This window comes from Lynx canadensis, chromosome A2, assembly GCF_007474595.2.
Source record: "Lynx canadensis isolate LIC74 chromosome A2, mLynCan4.pri.v2, whole genome shotgun sequence".
Classification (NCBI taxonomy): domain Eukaryota; kingdom Metazoa; phylum Chordata; class Mammalia; order Carnivora; family Felidae; genus Lynx; species Lynx canadensis.
In genome coordinates this window covers 161,756,101-161,775,138 of record NC_044304.2, presented here as the reverse complement: position 1 = coordinate 161,775,138, position 19,038 = coordinate 161,756,101, and the positions used below count along the sequence as shown (strand labels likewise).

General features: G+C 54.0%; 1 protein-coding gene across 2 annotated transcripts; it reads right to left on the bottom strand.

Moving 5' to 3' along the window:
• Positions 1-534: 534 nt before the first annotated feature.
• On the bottom strand, positions 535-18,527 carry ZNF783 (zinc finger family member 783). Of its 2 annotated transcripts, XR_003967307.1 has the most exons (8): positions 18,399-18,527; positions 14,727-15,128; positions 14,513-14,639; positions 14,220-14,348; positions 6,629-6,757; positions 5,491-5,583; positions 2,547-3,689; positions 535-1,526 (listed from the first exon to the last, which is right to left on the bottom strand). XR_003967307.1 is itself a non-coding variant. In XM_030308699.1 (7 exons), exons 1-7 carry the CDS (start codon positions 18,420-18,422, stop codon positions 2,851-2,853), a joined length of 1,743 nt encoding a protein of 580 aa, XP_030164559.1. In that variant the 5' UTR covers positions 18,423-18,527; the 3' UTR covers positions 535-2,850. The 2 variants fall into 2 exon arrangements, 1 of the variants encoding a protein (XP_030164559.1); XM_030308699.1 differs by having other exon boundaries at positions 535-3,689.
• Between the last annotated feature and the right edge of the window lie 511 nt (positions 18,528-19,038).

Sequence of the window (19,038 nt, the reverse complement as noted above, 5' to 3'; positions counted from 1 at the left end):
TGGGGCCAAGAAAGGAGAGGGTACTTCATCCTAGACCTCAGACAGCTCCCCTTGGCCGCTGCGGCCTCAAGCGTCCCGGTCGTCATCCCTCCCCTCAGGCTGAGTCTCCCCAATTCCAGGACATCCTCCGAGAGGGCCGTCCTTACCGGCCCCGGCCCCCCTGCCACGGGCACGCGCGGAGACCTTGCGGCCCAGGGCGACGGCGTCGCGGCGGCCCTGGCAGGCGGTGCCACTAGCCCCGTACGGGACCCGCCCCGCGGCCCAGAGCCCGCTCTTCATTGGCCAGCCCAGGAAGCTCCGCCCCCGGCCCGCGCGGGCGGCTAGTCCCCGCGGGCTGGGAGCCCGTCCCCCACTGGCTGGCCCGGGAGGCCCCGCCCCCCGCGGCGGAAGCCCCGTCTACGCGGGTACCGGGGTCTCGTGTGCGAATGCAGGCCCAGGCCCGGCCCTTCGGGAGCTGCTCGCCAGCCGGGCGGACAGACTGCGCCGTAGGGCCGACTCACGGAAAGCAGGAAGCAGGTCATGCGCACGCACTCATTGAGTCCAACATATTTATTGAGCACCCATGAAGGCAAAGGGCCGCTACCGTCACAGTTCTGAAGGGCCTTTGAGCGCCAGGACCCCACCCTTCCTTGTTTACAAAGGAGGAAGCCGAGACCCAGAGCTAGGAGTGAGTCTAAGAGCCAAACCAAGTGCTAGTCTCCAGGACTCTGGAGCACCCCTCTGCTTCTGCACCACGCAGCATCCGTTGATTCATTTGGTGTAAAGAATGCTCCTTGAACACCGATTGAGTGCCAGGCAAACTCCCAAGGCCTTAGCTTTGGAAGAAGGGGGAGCCTGTGCCCTGCGATCACCCCGGGTTCGAGCGACCACTGGAGTCCCAGTATTTACACAGGGCATTTAGCATTAGAAAGGCCTAGGAACTCGGAGCCCTGAGGCATCCCCAGGAAACACCGGAGACCAGCTCTGAGCGCTAAGGGGCAGGCTCAGAGCAGCTACCTTTACACCATACCCTGTCAGAGCCCAGTCCTGACTGGTGAGGCCCCCGGAGAGGGTTGGGAGTGTCAGAGCAGAGAAGCAAGAATGCACAGTAGGGAAGGGTGGCACCCCTTCTTCCAAAGCCCAGGGGAGTGTGGCTGAGCTCGCACAGACTTGTTTACTCGTTCTTGCCCCAAAGGTTATGGCAATGTTCCCATCTGCCCCCAGCTCCATTCATGATTTGGGGAGAGGCGTGAGGGCAGAGGGGGCCACAAGAAGTGGCCCAGCCAGGGACCCAGGCACCGGGAAGCAGGCCTGAATGCCGGCCCTTTCACACAGTACCAGAAAAATAAGACAGCAGTCAAAACAGCTAAGGACCCATTACTCCAGTTTGAAAATCACCCAAACCAAGAGCTAGTCTCTAGGTAGCACCCACGGTGGTGTTACTTAAGAGGCACAAGATGCTAGCTGCCCTCGATGTTTCCAGGAGGCCTGACGCTGTTCCAACTTCCACGGCTTGAACCTCCTTGCTGTCGTAAGAATTTGTTCCGCTGAAATACAAAGGTCTCCTAAGGGATGTAGCCGATGGGAATGTCTCACCTCACTCTGCACCCAGAGGACCTTCCACTCACTGCAGAAAATAAAGGTCCTTTCTGAGGGATTCTGGCTGGGGGGGAAGGGCTGGAATGGGACAGAGAGGGGGCCCTGAACTTGCAGGATCAAACCACGCTTCCCGTTTGCCCCACTGCCTCTAAATCTCTTATGACCCTGAAAACCCTAAGGTGAGGTAGGATGCGCTGGGGTCATTACCCCCTTTGACAAGTGAGGAACCTGAAATGGAAGTGGTTAAGAAAAATTCACCCGGATCTGGCCTTTCTCTGCTACCGGCCCCAAGTTCTTGGAAACAGACCCCTCTTTTAAGGTGGCAAGTCAGGCCCGGCAGCCCAGAAGTCCAGGCTGACTGGCCAGCCTCACCCACACCAGGATCTTCCTGGCGGGGAAGAGCCTCCTATGGCTGGGTCTGCATCCCTCCCCTCAAAGCAGCCACCCCCCTACCAGCAAGGAGCGTGCATACCCATTAACACTGAGACCTCGGAGGAGGCGTTATCCACTCTCGACTTGTTTCCCGCTCTCAACTAATAACCAAAATCAATCATGGATGTTGGAATACGGGGACTCACATACCTGGGAAGGCACCTGGTCTCCAGGGCAGCAGCCAAGGAATCCCTGTCAACACCCTGGCTGATGTGGAGAGCCCCCCTGCTGTCCCCACACGCAAGGTGGCAGGAGAATTCCTGCCCCTGGGGGCTCCTGGTCCCCTTTGCAACCACACACAATACTTACAAAAGCATCAGAAAAGCTCCATAAGGAGGGGGGTTGGGGAAGGTTTCAAATAACAAAAGTAGGAAATTCAAATTTCCAGTGCCCACCCTTCAAACTGTCCACTCTGCTGTGACCTCTGTGTACAATAACAAAACTGCAGGCCCTCGGTGTCTCCGTCGCTCCCTACCTACAAGGGCCACTGTCTCCAGTCCCCCCGCCCGCCTCCCGTACCTGCCAAAGGCTCTCACCGAAACTGGGCATCCTCTAAACCTTCGAGGATCCTTTCTAAGTCAGGAATGTAGAAAAGGCAGCAAAGAATGACAAACTTAGGAAATTCAGGCATCTGGCCACACACAGACAGTCACCAAAAAGGCCACCGCTTCCCATCTGAATGAAAAACGAAAACAAAAAACCTCTCCAAAGCTTCCCAGAATGAGGAACCGGGCGTCAGGCACCAGGGGAAAGGCCTGAAGGCGGACAGCAGTCCCGCTGGGGGTGCCCAGGAGAGCAGAGCCCCCCCCCCCCGCCCCGCCCCGCCAGGCTCCTGCCGGGTCAACCCTCCTCAGTGTGGCTGGGCCTGGGCCGGGGTGGACTCCCCGCGACGGCAGAGGGAGCGGGAAAGTGCAGGCCCGCCTGGCCCCGGGCGTGAGTCTGCATGTGGACAGACAGGTGGTGGTTGCGGTTGAAGGCCCGGCCACACTGAGGACACTGGTAGGGCCGCTCGCCGGTGTGGATGCGCTGGTGGCGGAAGAGGTCGGACGGCCGGCGGAAGGCCTTGCCGCAGTAGGGACAGGCGGGCCAGCCCTGACTGTCGCCCGTGTGCAGGCGCTGGTGCAGCAGCAGGGTCTTCCGCTGCTGGAAGAAGCGCAGGCACTCGCTGCAGTGATATACTTTGGTGGCCTCCGGCCTCCGGCCCATGAACGGACGGGCTGCCAGCGAGCGGCGCGCTCCGGGATCGTCGGGGAGCCAGCGGATGACGGGGCCCGGCACCACCACCTCCCCCGGCTCCAGTGTGGAGTGGTCCTCCCCCCAGCCGGTGGGCGAGCTCCCCGGGGCCTCCCGGTGCTCCTCCTCCACGTGGCTCCGCTGGTGAATGGTCAGGTTGATCTTCAGGCGGAAACTCTGCCCGCAGTCGGGGCAGGGGAAGGTCCGCTCGCGGCGTCGAGGGAGGATGCGGGGTGGCTCCCCGGCGGCCCCTCCGGGCCGCGGGTCCCCCGCCCGCACCCGCGGCACCCCGGAGGCATGAAGCCGCCCAGGGCCCCCAGTCCTGCTCCCGGGCCTTTTGGGCATTCGACACACGGTCTGGCTCCGGGACTCCCCCAGGAAGAGCCGCTCAGGCGTCATCTCGTCCTCAGACTGTGCTTCTGTCTTGATGACCACGCCACCACCACCTGGACAGAGGAATCTCCACTGATTTCCAGTGGGCCACACTGGCCCCCACCCAGGCCACTCGACCCGGTGCTGCCTCCAGGCACATCTCTGGCCACATCTGCACCCATCCTGCACCTACTTGCAGAGTCCTTTCTCCTCCACGAGCTCACAGCACAGATCAGGGACTCTGTTCGCTTGGCCCTAGCAAGCAGGCATTGCCTCCTAACATCGTCCAGTCTGTTTACCGTCACGTAGCCCAGAGGCTCCGATGGCCCATCCTGGGAGGCCAAGCTAAGGACATCAGGAGAGAGGAGACAGAGCCGCAAAACCAGGACCCGGGAGGTCAGGCGGAATGAAAGACAATAGGTAGGTGGGGGCAGGGGAGACTGTGGACCCTGAGATACATTGGCCATGCAGGGTCCCCAAGAGTTCTGACAACTTTAGTTCCCATCTACGAAGGACAGTGAACCCTGGGGCAGCCAGACTAAGTAAGAAGCCTGAGGCCTGAAAGTGGTGGATGTCGTAGGCACACCCTGAGCGACTCATCGACATAACAAATCTACACTGAGCAGCCGCCACCTGCCTGCCGCCCTGCTCTCTAGTGACAGGCAGGAGGCGCGAGGACCTGGGCTTCCTGGCTGGGCCTCAGTGTGGGTCACCCTGGACTCTGGAGGCGGGACTGAGGCATAGGAACTGCCGGAACAGAGGAGAGAAGGGAGACCTGAAGCAGCACAGCGGTCGCAGCAACAGCCCTCGGGGGTCCCTGGTGCTGGGAAGGAAGGTTCCGGCCACAAGCCCTGCTGGAACGCTGCATTCTTCCAAATCCTTTACCTGCCGCTCCCTTCTGAGCTTCTCTGGAATCAGCCCCAACTACTGGCTTCTCTGACCTCCCCCAGCGCCCAGGAGCTCAGCTGAGGCTCAAAAGCTGACAGCGAACCTTACCCTGGGCCCTTTAAGACGAAACCTTTGGCCCTTTCCGAGAAATGTCCAAGGTCTAGGACAAGAGGGACTTCTATTCTTGCTGAAGCATGAACTGAAACCACACCCCGGCAGAATGCAGTGAACCCTTAACTGCAGAACCTCCTGATGTCAGGACCTTGCAGCTCCCTGCCTGATGCAGCTTCCTGGTGACCCGCACAGATAATTCCTGACAGAACTTTATTTCTGTACTAGAAATGGCCCAGCTGGGGGTCTCAGGCCCTATTCCCCGTGAAGGCCAAGGGTCCCAGATCTCTTGGTTTGAAGCCCATCCCCAGCTTGGACTCCCACCATGCCACCACCCCGAGGTGGGCCCAAATCTCACCTCTGCTCCCACCAAAGCAGGTACCAGGGTGGAACCAGGTGAGAACCGGATCCCTTTCTATTAGGGCAGAAAACCACCCCAGAGCCAGAATGGGCAACAATTGCTCTCTTTTTTCCTGCTCATCAGGTTGTAAGCCTGGTTTTACGGACTCGAGGCCAGGGAACGAAATTTAAGTCACAGGCCACCACATACAAACTGGGAGACATTGGAAGCTGTGAGCCTGGACCACTTCCCAGGGCTGCTGGGAGGCCTTTCTGTCGCCAGACCGCAGACCGGGTGCACACAGCTTGTTTTCAAGCAGCACCTATCCACCAGGTCACATGTGATGGGGGGAAACCAGGACCTACGTGGTCTGGGTCGCCAGAGCCCCAGGGCACCAGTACCCGGGGATGAGGAAGGGACCCCTCAGGAGGAAGCCCCTCACCAGGTCCCACTTCGCCACCTCCCACCCCACTCCCAAGGGCCCCCAAGATCCTCCGAGGCTCTGCTGTGGCCACGGGGCCTCTCCCTTCACTCACCTGGCCCCCTGCTGGGCAGGCTGTCCCTGGGAGGGGAGGCTGGAGATTCCCCACCTGAAGATTCTTCCTCCTGTTTAACCGAGGCTGGTGGACCTGTGAGAGAGACTCCGTGAGGGCCTTTCCCAACAGCGGGCCCTTGATGGACAGCACAGGTATCTCTAAGCAGCCCCCAGACACGTTCGAACGCCTGCCAGGAAGAGGGGGCTCCAGGGCTCTGTCCGGAGGACTGCCCGATCCACCGGAGGACTGCCCACGGCACGGCCTCTGCGTCAGAGGTGAGAGGAGGGCCGAGAAGGCCATGGCCCCGGTTCCCGTCTGGGTCAATGCTGACAACTCCCTGTCACCCAGAGGGTGTGGGGAGGCCCCTGGAGCACAGTGCCAGGTCTGCAGGGGAACAAGGACAGTGAGAAGGTCCCCCCTCTCCTTACACACTGGCCGGGAAGGAGGGACTCGGGAGAGGGAGGGAGGGTCACCTCCAACCTCGGCGAGCTCATATTCACTGGGGAAGGGTCACAGAAATGACTGGAGAGAAGGTGACCCAGCCCGAAGAGTCAGGCCCCTGGAGGAGGAAGAGGAATGGGGGCGGAAGCTGGTGAAGCACAGTCTGGAGGCAGAGAACAAGGCTCTGGTATGCCACACGTTATGCTACATGCCTTCCGCGTGACACTCCATTTCTGGGAACGGATGGACAGAAATGTCCTTCAAACATAAGCAGGCAGAGATCACTGGAAGGGGGGACAGAAGGCACAGAGCCCCTCACGGGCTCCAGAAAGAGGACATCTACGGAGGAATGCCCATGCCAGGGCTGTTCCAGGCATATGACACAGGTTGCCCAGTTCGTGTGCCCCGTGTGCGAAGCCTGAGGAGGCCCAGCGCCTGCCCTCGTGTGCCCTTCCCCTCAGCCCAGCCAGGCCTTAGGGACCCACGCCTTTGCTCAGACCATCTTCTGCTGAAAATGCCCTCGGTTCCAGCCAAAATCTACTCTTCCTCTAAGGCCTGCCTCAGGGGTCCCCTTTCCAGGCAGCCCGGTCCCCGCCACCCCTCCCAGCCGCCAGCTTTAGCCCCTGTTCTCAGCACCGCCTGTCTGGGGCCGCCGTTGAGGTGGCGTCCGCACCCCTGCCCGGCGGCCCTCTCTCACCAGCGATGGTTCCGTCCAGGCTTCCCCTTGCTTCTGGGTCTTGCTGGTGCCTGGGGGCCCGCCCTTCTGTTGGCTCATCCTGGGCAGGGCTGACGGGGCTGAGGATGTGCTCTGGATGTGGAGGGAGGCCTGGAGAATGCAAATCAGGGATGCTAAGGACACCACAGGGATCCCCCACGTGGCAGGAGCCTCTGAGGAACGGCTACCCGCAGTCACTGGGACCGGGGGGGCGTCGGGTCAAACCCAGGTTATGATCATGCAGTGGGCTCCACTGACCATTAGTGGCTAAAAGAGAAGGAAAAGGGACAGCACAGTAACTCGTGCAATAGTCACAGACAGGTCACGACACAGCAGGGCCAACGATCTGGCTTTTGGAGACTCCCAGCTCAGAACGGTACTACAGTGGCTCCCAATCACAAGTCCTACACCAGGCTGATGTATAAGGATCCCCTTGGAAGCACCCCAAGATTCTCATCACCGTGACTTCTGGGTAGGCCTAGAAAGTATGCATTTTTAAAAAAAGCTTCCGAGGGCAAAAGAGATGAACAAAGAGTTTATGGAATAAGAAATTTAAATGGCCCATGAAAACATAAAAAGATATTCGACCACACTCATAATGAGAGAGGTACCATTAAAAACACACTGTTGTATGGGGCGCCTGGGTGGCTCAGTCGGTTGAGCGTCCAACCTTGGCTCAAGTCACGATCTCATGGTTTGTGAGTTCCAGCCCCGCTGGAACTGTGCTGACAGCTCAGAGCCTGGAGGCTGCTTCAGATTCTGTGTCTCCCTCTCCCCCCACTCACGCTGCAGAAAGAGAGGCACTTGGGTGGCTTAGTCAGGTGAGCACATGACTCTGGAATTCGGCTCAAGTCATGATCTCTCCGTTCGTGAGTTCAGGCTCCATGTGGGGATCTGCACTGACACCATGGAGCCTGCTTGGGATTCTCTCTTTCCCTCTCTCTGCCCCTCCCAGGCTCACTTGTGCTCTCTCAAAATACATACATACATACAATAAACATTAAAAAAAACACTGCGTTAAGAAATTAAAGGCATACATAAATGTAAACATTTCATGTTCCTGGACGGGAAGACTTAATATTATGGCGTCAATACTACCAAACCGATCTATAGATTCAGCACAATCTCTATTAAAGCCTCCATGATATTTTTTACAGAAATAGAAAACCCCATCACTTCTCAGCCTTTTGGCTAAGATCAAGTGTAGAAAGAGAAAAACCCACCCTAAAATTCATATGAAGTCTCAAGGGACCCCAAATAGCAACAATAATATTGAGAAGGAAGAACAAAGTTGAAAGACTTCTTGATTTCAAAACTTACTATGCAGCCTAAAGAAACAGAGAACCAAGACATAAACCTTCACATATCTGGTCAAAAGATATTTGAGAAGGGTCCCAAGACCACTCAACGGGGAAAGGACTTTTCAACAAATAGTGCTGGGAAAATCGCACATCCACACGCAAAAGAATAAAGTTGGATCCTTACCTAACTCCATATACAAAAATTAACTCAAAATGGATCAAAGACCTAAATATAAGACCTAAAACACAAAAGTCTTAGAAGAAAACATAGGATAAAAGCTTCAGGACATTGGATTTGGCAATGATTTCTTGGACAGGACACCAAACGCACAGGTAACAAAAGAAAAAAAGAGACAAACAAGACTTCCTGAAAACTTTTTAAATATGTGCATCAAAACATACTATCGAGTTAAGAGGCAATCCCCAGAACAGGAGAAAGTATTTGCAAATCACATATCTGACAAGATATTAATATCCAGAATACGTAGAGAGGTCCTAAAACTCAAAACAGATGGGGCACCTGGGTGGCTCAGTTGGCTGGGCATCCGACTTCGGCTCAGGTCATGATCTCACAGCTCGTGAGTTCAAGCCCCACATCAGGCTCTCTGCCGTCAGCATAGAGCCCGCTTGGGATCCTCTGTCCCCTCTCTCTATACCCCTCACCAACTGGTGTTCTCTCTCTCTCTCTCTCTCAAAATAAATGAATAAACTTAAAAAAAAAACTTTAAAAAAATCTCAATAACAGAAAAACAAACAACCTGACTCAAAAATGGGCAAAGGACTTGAATAGGCGTTTCCCCAAAGAAGATATACTAATGGCCAACAGGCACATGAAAAGATGCCTGGAATCACCCATCATCAGGGAAATGATGGCCACTATCAAAAAGAAACAACAGAAAATAGTAACTTGGTAGGAACATGGAAAAACTGGAACCTTGGCACACTGTAGGTGAGTGTATGGTACAGTCACTATGGAAAACAGTGTGAGAGTCCTCAAAAAATTACAAATAGGATTACCATATGATCCAGCAATTCCATTTAGAAGTATACACCGAGGGGCGCCTGGGTGGCTCCGTCGGTTAAGTGTCCAGCTTCGGCTCAGGTCTGATCTCACGGTTTGTGGGTTCGAGACCCACGTCGCGCTCTGTGCGGACAGCTCAGAGCCTGGAGCCTGCTTCGGATTCCGTGTCTCCCTCTCTCTCTGACCCTTTCCCGCTCACATTTTGTGTGTCTCTCTCAAAAATAAACATTAAAAAAAATTTCTTTTAGAAGTATACACCGAAAAGAACTGAAGGCAGAGTCTCTAAGAGGTATTTGTACGTGCACGATCGTAGCAGTGTTATTCGCAATAGCTAGAACATGGAAACAACCCAAGTGTCCATGAATGGGATGGGATGAATGGCTAAGCAAAATGTGGTACACACATACAACAGAATATTATTTAGACTTATAAAGGCAAGAAATTCTGACACAGGCTAAAACATGGGTGAACCTTAAGGACATCATGCTAAGTGAAATAAGCCAGTCACAAGAAGACAGATGCGGTATGATTCCACTGATACGAGCGACTCGGAGTAGACAAAATCATAGAGACAGAAAGTAGAACGGTGGCTGCCAGGGGCTAGGGGAGGGGGACAGAAGGAGGGAGTACTGTTTAACGGGTATAGTGTTTCAGTTTTACAGTTTACAGTTTTATAAGGTGAAGAGAGTTCTGGAGATGGGTGGAGGTGACGACTGCGTGCCATTATGAATGTATTTAATACCATCGAACAGCACACCCAAAAAAGGCAAAAATGGTAAATTTTATGTTATATGTATTTGACCACAATAAGAAAAAGAGAAAAGAAAACAGAAATGAAATACTGATACACAGTACAACACGGATGAACCTTGAAAACATTATGCTAAGGGGAATAAGCCAGAGTCAAAAGACCGCAGATTCTAAGATTCCTTTTATATGAAACGTCCAGGCAGGGCAAGTGTATCGTCAGAAACATGTGTCGTTGCTCAGAGCTGGGGGAGCTGGGAAAGCGTTGGGGGTGATAGCTGCAGGGTACAGGGTTTGTGTCTGAGGTGATGAAAGTTTTATAAAATTGACTGCCGTGTTTGCTGGTTGCGCGTCTCTATGAACATTCTAGAAACCAATGGACTGGACACTTTAAATGAGTGAGTTGCATGGGGAGTTCATTATATCTAGTAAAGCTGTTATTTAAAAAAACAAAACAAAAAAAAAACTATACTGACATACTTCTTACCTATTAGGTAGACAAAAATTCTACAAGGTTGACCACATTCTCTGCTAGCGGGCCAGTGGGGAAGGAGGCTCTCTTTCACAACACTGAGGGAGATGCAAATGGTAAAGCCCCACGGAGGGGTATTTGGTGGTAACTTCTGGCAAATTTACGTATGCCTTTACTTCCCCTGCAGCGCAGTTCCTAGGAATCTATCCCAAAGATACATTGGCAAAAATACGAACTGCCTTAGGCACAACATAGTCCCTTCGGCACGATCTCTATCAGTAAAACACTGGAAATACCCAGAGGTCCGCCAAAGGGGACTGGATAGACGGACTATGGTATATATCACGCCACAGAACATTCCACATCCACAAAAGAAAGGAGAAAGATCTCTACCTACACGTGTGAAGCGATGCCCAGGGCAGACTGTGTAAGACAGGGATGTATCTCTGTGTTACTGATCTTTTCAAAAGGAAACACCAGAAGTACCAACAAGAAACTAATACAAATCGTTATCTGTAGGGACAAGGAGGGGACAACGATGGAAATAAGACTTCCCTGAATGTATCCTGTTAAACCAATTTGACTTTGCAAACATAACGTGCCTTACACACTCAAATGGCTAAATCAAAAAGTAAAAAGAGCCATTTCTAAAAATCTAAAAATAAATAGAAGCAAATGAACTTAACTGTATATCAAGTTGATGACATAACCACATAGAGAAAATAATTATTTCAAGGGACCTTAAAAGGCATTATTTTGTCTGTAGGTCCCAAATGGAATGCATTCAGAAGACCAAAAGAGCTATACAAAAAAAAAAAAAAAAAAAAAAAAAAAAAAAACTCAGGCTTTAATCAAAAGTGTAATTGTTTAACATTCCCATGTAAAAGAAAAGTGACACACAAGTATAAGATCAAAGAACATTAAATTTGAGTTAGAAATATCACTATGAACTCATGATTTTTTTTCTTTACAAAAATAGCCATTTTCTCAAAAAAAAACAAAACCCACATATTTTCTGAAAAGGTTTAGAAGTAATACCAAAAATTAGCCACTACCAGCACTGATACTGTGGTCTCCAAATATCATTCATCACTGAAAGGAATTAAAACTCCATGGAGAAATTTGTATTCCAGGTCTGGGGTAGGAAATGATTCTAGAACATCTTGAATCTGAAAAGCCACTGAAGTCACACCTACAGGCCAACGTAAGGGGGCTGCCGTGAGCTGAAGATGGGACAATTTAAGCACAAAAAATAATGACTGCGAAGGATTGGCACATATAACATATTCAACAGTCTATGAAGTCACAGCAACAACGACAATGATGATAATAACGTAAAAAGTTCAAGTATTGGTCACCTTTGCAGGTTTCTAAGGCAATAGCCCTTCATTCTGAAAAATGACGAAGGAAAAGAATTCAGCCTCTCTCCTGCCTGTTCTGTACAGACTGCATTTCCGGGGAACTAAAAGAGTTGATTCAGGAAATTACTCTTTACAAAAGAATTTCAGCTATTCGGTGCATAAGGAGGACAGGATTTCACCATTTTGCAACCCCTAATGGAATAACAAATCCGGGCAATCATGTTCAGTGACTACTGATGTCATCAGGTGAGCTGGTGACGGGGAGCTTTGGAAGAGCAGGGGAAGAAGGAAAGCACTGGAAAGCCAGGCGAGCGGAGCCTCTGTGCCTCCTGACGGGCAGCGTGGAGCACACAGCACCACCTCTGAAGTAATCCTGCCCGTGTAAGAGTCTGCCGGAATCCAAACAGGCCTCCCGATCTACCAGTTTATAGGAAATGCAAAAAAACGGAAGAACAATAAATGACACCAAATCCAGAATATGGGAAATAGTGGCATTTAAAAAGGTAAATGACGTGGCGCACCTGGGTGGCTCAGTCGGTTATGTGTTAAGTGCGCGACTCTTTTTTTTTTTTTTTTTAATGTTTATTTCTTTATGAGAAGAGAGCGCAGGAGCAGGGGGGAGGCTCGAACTCACAAACTGCAAGATCATGACCTGAGCCGAAGGTGGAAGCTTAACCGACTGTGCCACCCAGGTGGCCCAGTGAAGCGCCCCCGACTCTTGATTTCAGCTCAGGTCATGATTTCACGGTTCAGGAGGTCGAGCCCCGCGTCGGGCACTGCGCTGACAGAGCCTGCTTGGGATTCTCTCTCCTCTCTCTGCCCCTTCCAGGCTCTCGTGCATGCGCGCTCTCACTCTTGAAATAAATAACTTTAAAAAAAACACAAAACTTGGGGCGCCTGGGTGTCTCGGTCGGTTAAGCGTCCGACTTCGGCTCAGGTCATGATCTCACGGTCCGTGGGTTCAAGCCCCGCGTCGGGCTCTGTGCTGACAGCTCAGAGCCTGGAGCCTGTTTCAGATTCTGTGTCTCCCTCTCTCTGTGACCCTTCCCCGTTCATGCTCTGTCTCTCTCTGTCTCAAAAATAAATAAACGTTAAAAAAAAAAATAAAAAAAAAACAAAAAACACAAAACTATTCAAAAGATAAATGACGTTAGAAGGTCAAACAAATAAATGACGTTAAAGAGGGAGAGGTGGGGCCGGTCCATCAACTGAAGAGCGGGAAGGAACACAATGTGTAATATACACCCGCCCAGCTGGGCCCGGGGACAGTGCAGAGGTGGGTGAGCCTGGAAAACAAGCTCAGTGTAAGCAGGCGGACACAGAAGGTCACACCCAGCAGGATTCCATTGACAAGAAACGTCTAGAAGAGGCAAATCTACAGAGATGGAAAGCAGGTCAGCAGCCTGGCCTCGGGCTGGGGAGCAAGCAGAGGGAACCGCTAACAACTACAGGTTCGGCTTTGGCGGACAAGAAAGTTCTAAAAACAGACGGCGGTGGGGCGCCTGGGTGGCGCAGTCGGTTAAGCATCCGACTTCAGCCAGGTCACGATCTCGCGGTCCGGGAGTTCGAGCCCCGCGTCAGGCTCTGGGCTGATGGCTCGGAGCCTGGAGCCTGTTTCCGATTCTGTGTCTCCCTCTCTCTCTGCCCCTCCCCCGTTCATGCTCTGTCTCTCTCTGTCCCAAAAATAAATAAACGTTGAAAAAAAAAATTAAAAAAAAAAAAAAAAAAAAACAGACGGCGGTGACGGTCACAACCGTGAATGCAGTAGAAACACGGACTGCGTCGTCTACGAATGGTTTGGCAAGTTAGCTATATCTCAGTAAAGCTGCTAAATGGCGGAGGAGGAGGTGTTCCCAGGCTGTTTTACGGATTTTTTTATAAACCGAATACAACACGTGGACTTTGGTGGACTAGAAATAGAACCCGATACCTATAGGAAATATTTTGGAGACAATCGGGGAAATCAGAACACGGACTTGGGAGGAGATCCTAATCTGCTGGGCGTGAGACAGTGGTATTTTGGTGTTTATGTTCAGAGAAAGGAAAGAAAGAGACAGATGGAGCCAAGGTGGCAAACTCCCGATCGTTGCTGAATGTGCGTGACCGTCATTCGGGGGGTGCGCTTGCCCTTCTCTCGACTTTACTTTCTTCATTTTATTAAAAACAAAAACAAACAAACAAAAACAACCCTCCCAGAAGATTCTGACCTGCTAGAACCACGGTCCTACAGCGCACCAGCTGGCCAGCTAGGGTCCCGCCCTGGCCGCCCCTCCGAGACGGCCGTCGCCACAAAGGGAAGCCGGTGCACCACAGGCCTCCCACCACTTAGGTCGGGGAGCAGAGGTGGGAGGCCCGTGATGCACCGGTGCCAGGAGGGTCACTGTCAGGAATAAGGCCCCACTGACACGATGCGTAGCACACGTGCGCTTTACTTTACGTCTGCCACGCAGTCCTCACAATAACCAACCACTGCCGGCCCCTGTGGCTCTAAGGCGAAAGCCCTCCCCTCCCCCCCAACAGCCTGTGACCAGGCCGGCCTAGGACAGAGTGGGCCCCGCTTTGGGTAAAGGGGCCTGTGCTCCCTTCCTGGCCTCACAGCACATCTGGAAAGCCCGTCCGGAGAGCAGGGCTCCAATTCGGTGTGCCCACCCCCCACCCCACCCCCACTCACCAGGGTTTGGCCTCCTGGGATGTGCTGCCTCTCTCTTACTCCCCTCCTCATGACCCCACAGGCTTTCAGGACAAGGCTCCTCTCCCCTCTCCATCTGGGTTAGGATGTCCGGTTTGGAGATAGCATAATCTGCGCACAGAATGGAAGGAGGGCTGGGTCAAGACTGGACACCCGCCACCCGGCTGCCCACAGAGATGGAGAGACACGGAGCAGAACAGAAGTCAAAGCGAAGACAGAGACTGCCCTGCCGGAGGCCAATCTGTGAACACAGATCCCTACCTACGCAGCCTTACCCAGGGACACCAGCATCTCGTAGTTGCCCCGCATCACGTGCTTGTAGAGCTCCTTCTGCCACTCGTCCAGCTTGCCCCACTCCGGCTCGGAAAAATACACGGCCACGTCATCAAAGGTCACGGGCACCTGGAACCACAAGCACCACGTGCGCTCACCCACACGCTTACGGGCACGGCCCCGCGCGCTGTCCCACCCCCAGTGCCCGAGGGATACCTTGGGGACCTCCCCCTTGCTGCCCGGGGGCAGCCGCAGGATCCAGAAGTTTCTGTTTCTCAGCAGGTTCTCCATGTTCTCCAGCCGCCTCTGCAGCAGCCCGTACTCCTGCAGCAGGGTCCCCAGCACGGCCCACTTGCCCTCCAGCTGGTTCCCGAACTCCAGGGCCGTCTTCTCGCAGTCCGCCAGCTTCTTCTCGGCCGTCCCCGCCCGCCCCTCCAAGGTCAGCAAGCGGGCCAAGCAGGAATCCACTTTCTTCTCCAAGGCCTGGATGGCGGCCACCACCGTCCACAGTGTGATCTCCGTGGAGTACAGGTACGAGTTCTTCTCAGCAGCTGGCTGGGGTGACAGAGAAGGTGTCGAAGGGCTTTCATCCCCTGTTTGCTTGTCCCTCTCTGGAGCCTGTCCACACGAGAAAGGGGAGATGGTATCACAACGACACGACCAGGGGCGCCTGGGTGGCTCAGTTGGTTGAGTGTCTAACTCTTGATTTCAGCTCAGGTCATGATCTCACAGTTCAGGGGATCCAGCCCCACATAGGGCTCTGCACTGACAGTGAGGCCCCTGCTTAGGATTCTCTCTCCCTCTCTCTCCCTCTGCCCTTCGCTCTGCACCTACAGGTGCACACATTTTCTCCCGCAAAATATATAAACATTAAAAAAATATATACAATCCAATGCCTCACAATAACACTTGCCCTGATAAAGCCCCGTCTGGGATCCTGAGGGCCAGCCAGGCAGCAGTGTGGGATGGGAGGCAGGGACATCAGTTAGGACATCAGTTAGTGTAGCCTCAGGGACAGGAAACACCAGCTGGACCAAGGTGTTAGCAAGTGGGAAACAGGAGAAAAAACATGGCCAAAGGCATGGGTCTCAGGTGACTTCCACCTTGGGTCTTAGTCTCCTCTGCAAATGAAGGCACAGGCTTTAAAGCACAGAGGACATGAGGTTTGCAGTGAGAGAGCCTGGGTGCAACTGGCAACTCCGCCCACTGACTTTGGGCAAGGTTTTGACACATCTTTCAACTTCACTTCCGCATCTAGACAATGGAACAATAATAGTGCTCAGGTGGTAGGGTGCTGAGAATTAATGACACAATCTTTGTTGAAAGCACTTAGCACCGCATCATATACGCAATACGTGCATGCATGCCTGCGCCCTATGCTGATTCAGCTAAGATGATAATGATTAGGATGCTGACAATGATAATGGTTCTGGGCTCAGGGACACAGCATGAAACAGTTCTCACGGGCTTTTTTCTCCCCCTCTTTCATTTCATCATCCTTCGACACCCTGGGAAAGAGCTTCTTTTTTATTTATTTAGAAATTTGTTTTTAATGTTTCTTTATTCTTGAGAGACAGACAGGGCACGAGTGGGGGAGGGGCAGAGAGAGGGAGACGCGGAATCCGAAGCAGGCTCCAGGCTCCGAACTGTCAGCACAGAGCCCGACGCGGGGCTCGAACTCACGGACCGCGAGATCTTGACCTGCGCCGAAGCTGGATGCTCGGCCGACTGAGCCACCCAGGCGCCCCGGTGTGGAATCCGCTTCCGTTCTGTGCGCAGATTAGGTTATCTCTAAACCGGACATCCTAACCCAGATGGAGAGGGGACAGGAGCCTTGTCCTGAAAGCCTGTGGCGCCTTAGCTCAGTGCCTCGTGCACAAGCCTTTCTGGAGCACGTGCAATGGCCTGGTCCCGGTACATGGTGCTGAAAGCCTTGTTGGAAGGATGAACTGACCTCTTACTCCTCCAGTTCACTCCTCCTTCACGGCCAAACCACCATCAAGTCCTATCCGTGTGACTTCCAAACTTAAACCCATCCTCTTTGCTCCCTCTCTCTCCCCTGCCGTCACCCGGTCCACCCAGACAGCTGCTGCAATGCTAATTTCCCCTTCTCCTCCATACACTTTCCACAGAGTAGTCAGTAAGCATTAAAAAACAGGCTAGACCATTTTAGCCCCCTGCTCAAAACTCTCCAACAGCTTCCCAGCGTACTTAGGACAGAATCTAAGCTTCTCAGACCTCAGCCTGCCTCCCCGACCTCACTTATTTACTACACTCCGGCCACCCCGGCCCCCTTGGATTCCTGGGACACATAACCCTCCTCCATGTCGGCTTTGGCTCTCCCTGCACCTCTCCGCGTCTGGCTTCCTCTCATCTTTAAGGCTCCAGCTCAAAGCCCCATGGAGACCTTCGCCGACTAACACATCTAAAATACGCCGCGGTGGGTTCCTTCTTTCACAGCACTAATAACCCGTGATGATTCTACCCATCTATCTGTGTTATGGTTTGTTTCCCCCAGAACATGAGTTCCCGAGAGTGTGTTTGTGATTCCCAGTTGTATTTCCGGCTTCTAAAAGAGCGCCTCTCTCACCTCGGATGCTCAATTAATACCTAGTGAATGAATGAAGGACTACACAATGAAACAACATTAATTAACAGTTACTGAACACCGGTCGTTGCAAAGGTGCAAGGTGGGAATGCAGAAAAAATGATGTGGCTCTTCCTTCGCCGGGAGAAAAATTCCGTACAGAAACCGTCATGATAAACAACAGTATATGATGGGCTAACAAGAGTTGGGGGCAACTCTGTCCTGTTTGGGCAGTTTCTGGGGAATCTCAGGTACTGTATGATGGCAGAGGGAAGGGAGGGAGTGGGTAGGAATGGCCAGAAAAAGTTCTGAGGCAGTGGCCCTGGGCTGGGTGGGAGCTGGCGCTGTCACCAGTGTAGTCACAAAAATGCTTTGGGGGGGGGGCGCGGGGGGGGGGGGGTTGGTAACCACAGTACTGGCACCCTCATTCTCTCTCCCCTGCACTCGGGGAACCCTAAGGGAAGCACACACCAAACTCATTAAAGAAGAGGGAGAGGAAGTTTCTCCTGTAAAAGGATCCACAAAAATCAAAGTTTCAAAAAGTTCACTGAGATGCGTTAATAGAAGCTATTTATTGAGCTCTGTTTGCAACTGGTTTTCTGGTGCGTCAAAAATAGCCAAAGGATTCTTTTCTCCGAATTGGGCATACTGCACATTATCGGCCAATATTCTAAAAGAATACAAGTAATCTAATCCAACAGGCTAATCGTAGAAAAAAAAAAAAAATCTACCTACAATTCCTCTCCTGAGCAGCATTCAATACCTGTCTCTCAGGTAAAAGTAGAACAGTGGGTACCTTCGAGGGGGCGTAATTCCAAAGTCCTGGCCGCGGCCTCGACTAGGTGAGTGACCTTGGGCGGGTCCCTTCCCTCAGACTCTGCGACTGTCAGAACCACATGGTGCTGGGGGCTGGCGACCCTGTCCTCCGTGCGCGCCTCCGGGAAGACAATGGAGGGGGGAGGGGGGGGGGGAACAGCCACTCGGTTCTAATGTGAGGCCTGTCATCTGAGGTGTTACTGGGTAGCCCGGCCTGTCCCCCGCCGTCGGGCCTCCCGGCCGGCGCCCGCCGCCCCGCCTGCCCGGTTGGGCCGCCCTGCCGGTCGGCCCGAAAGCCCGGCCCGGACGCCAGACGGGGTCGGCGGGGCGGACCGAGCGGGCGCGGGCGCAGGCCCGGGCGGAGGCGGCGGGCCAGGAGGCCGCGCCGCGGGGCCGCCCCACGCCGGCCGGGCCGAGACCCTCGCGGGCCCTCGCGGCGGCGGCGGCCCCGGCCCGTCTGGGCGTCTGCGCGCTTGGGCGCTTACCCGGGCGGGCGCCGCTTCGGCCATGGCTGCTCGCGTCCCTCTCTCGGCGGCTCTCCTCGGCCTGGCCTGTCGGGCCTGGCGCAGCGCGCAGGCGGCGGCGGAGGCGGAGCGGAGCCGCCCAGCCTCGGAGCTCCTGCCGGGCGGCCGCGAGCTGCGTCCGAGCCACGTGCCCCGCCGGCCCTTTAAACAAGAGCTGTGCTCGCGGCCGGGCCCGAGGGTGCGCACAGCGCCCCCTGCAGCCCGAAGGACCGCACGCCCGCGGCCCGCGGCCTTCCGCGCGCCCACCCGGGGGAGGGCGGCCGCCCGCCCTGGCCTGGGCCGCGGGAGTGGACGCGGGCGGCGGACCTGCCGCGGGCCTCTCCAGCCCGGCTTCGGCGGGAGGGGGAGCGACCCGCGGACCCCGTGCAGGAGCAGCTTGGTGGACCCAGCCCTGACCCCTAACCCCTCTAGGACGCTGGGGCCCCAGCGTCCCTCTTGGGAGAATCGGATCAGGTTACTAACGAAACAAGCTTTCAGGACACTAAGAAAATGTGGGAGTTTCCCTTTGTGTGGGGGAGGAAGGGCCGTCCTCAGCGGGGAATCTGAAGTGTATGCAGATTTACCATTTTAACACTTCTAATGGACCCAAAGTGACTATTAG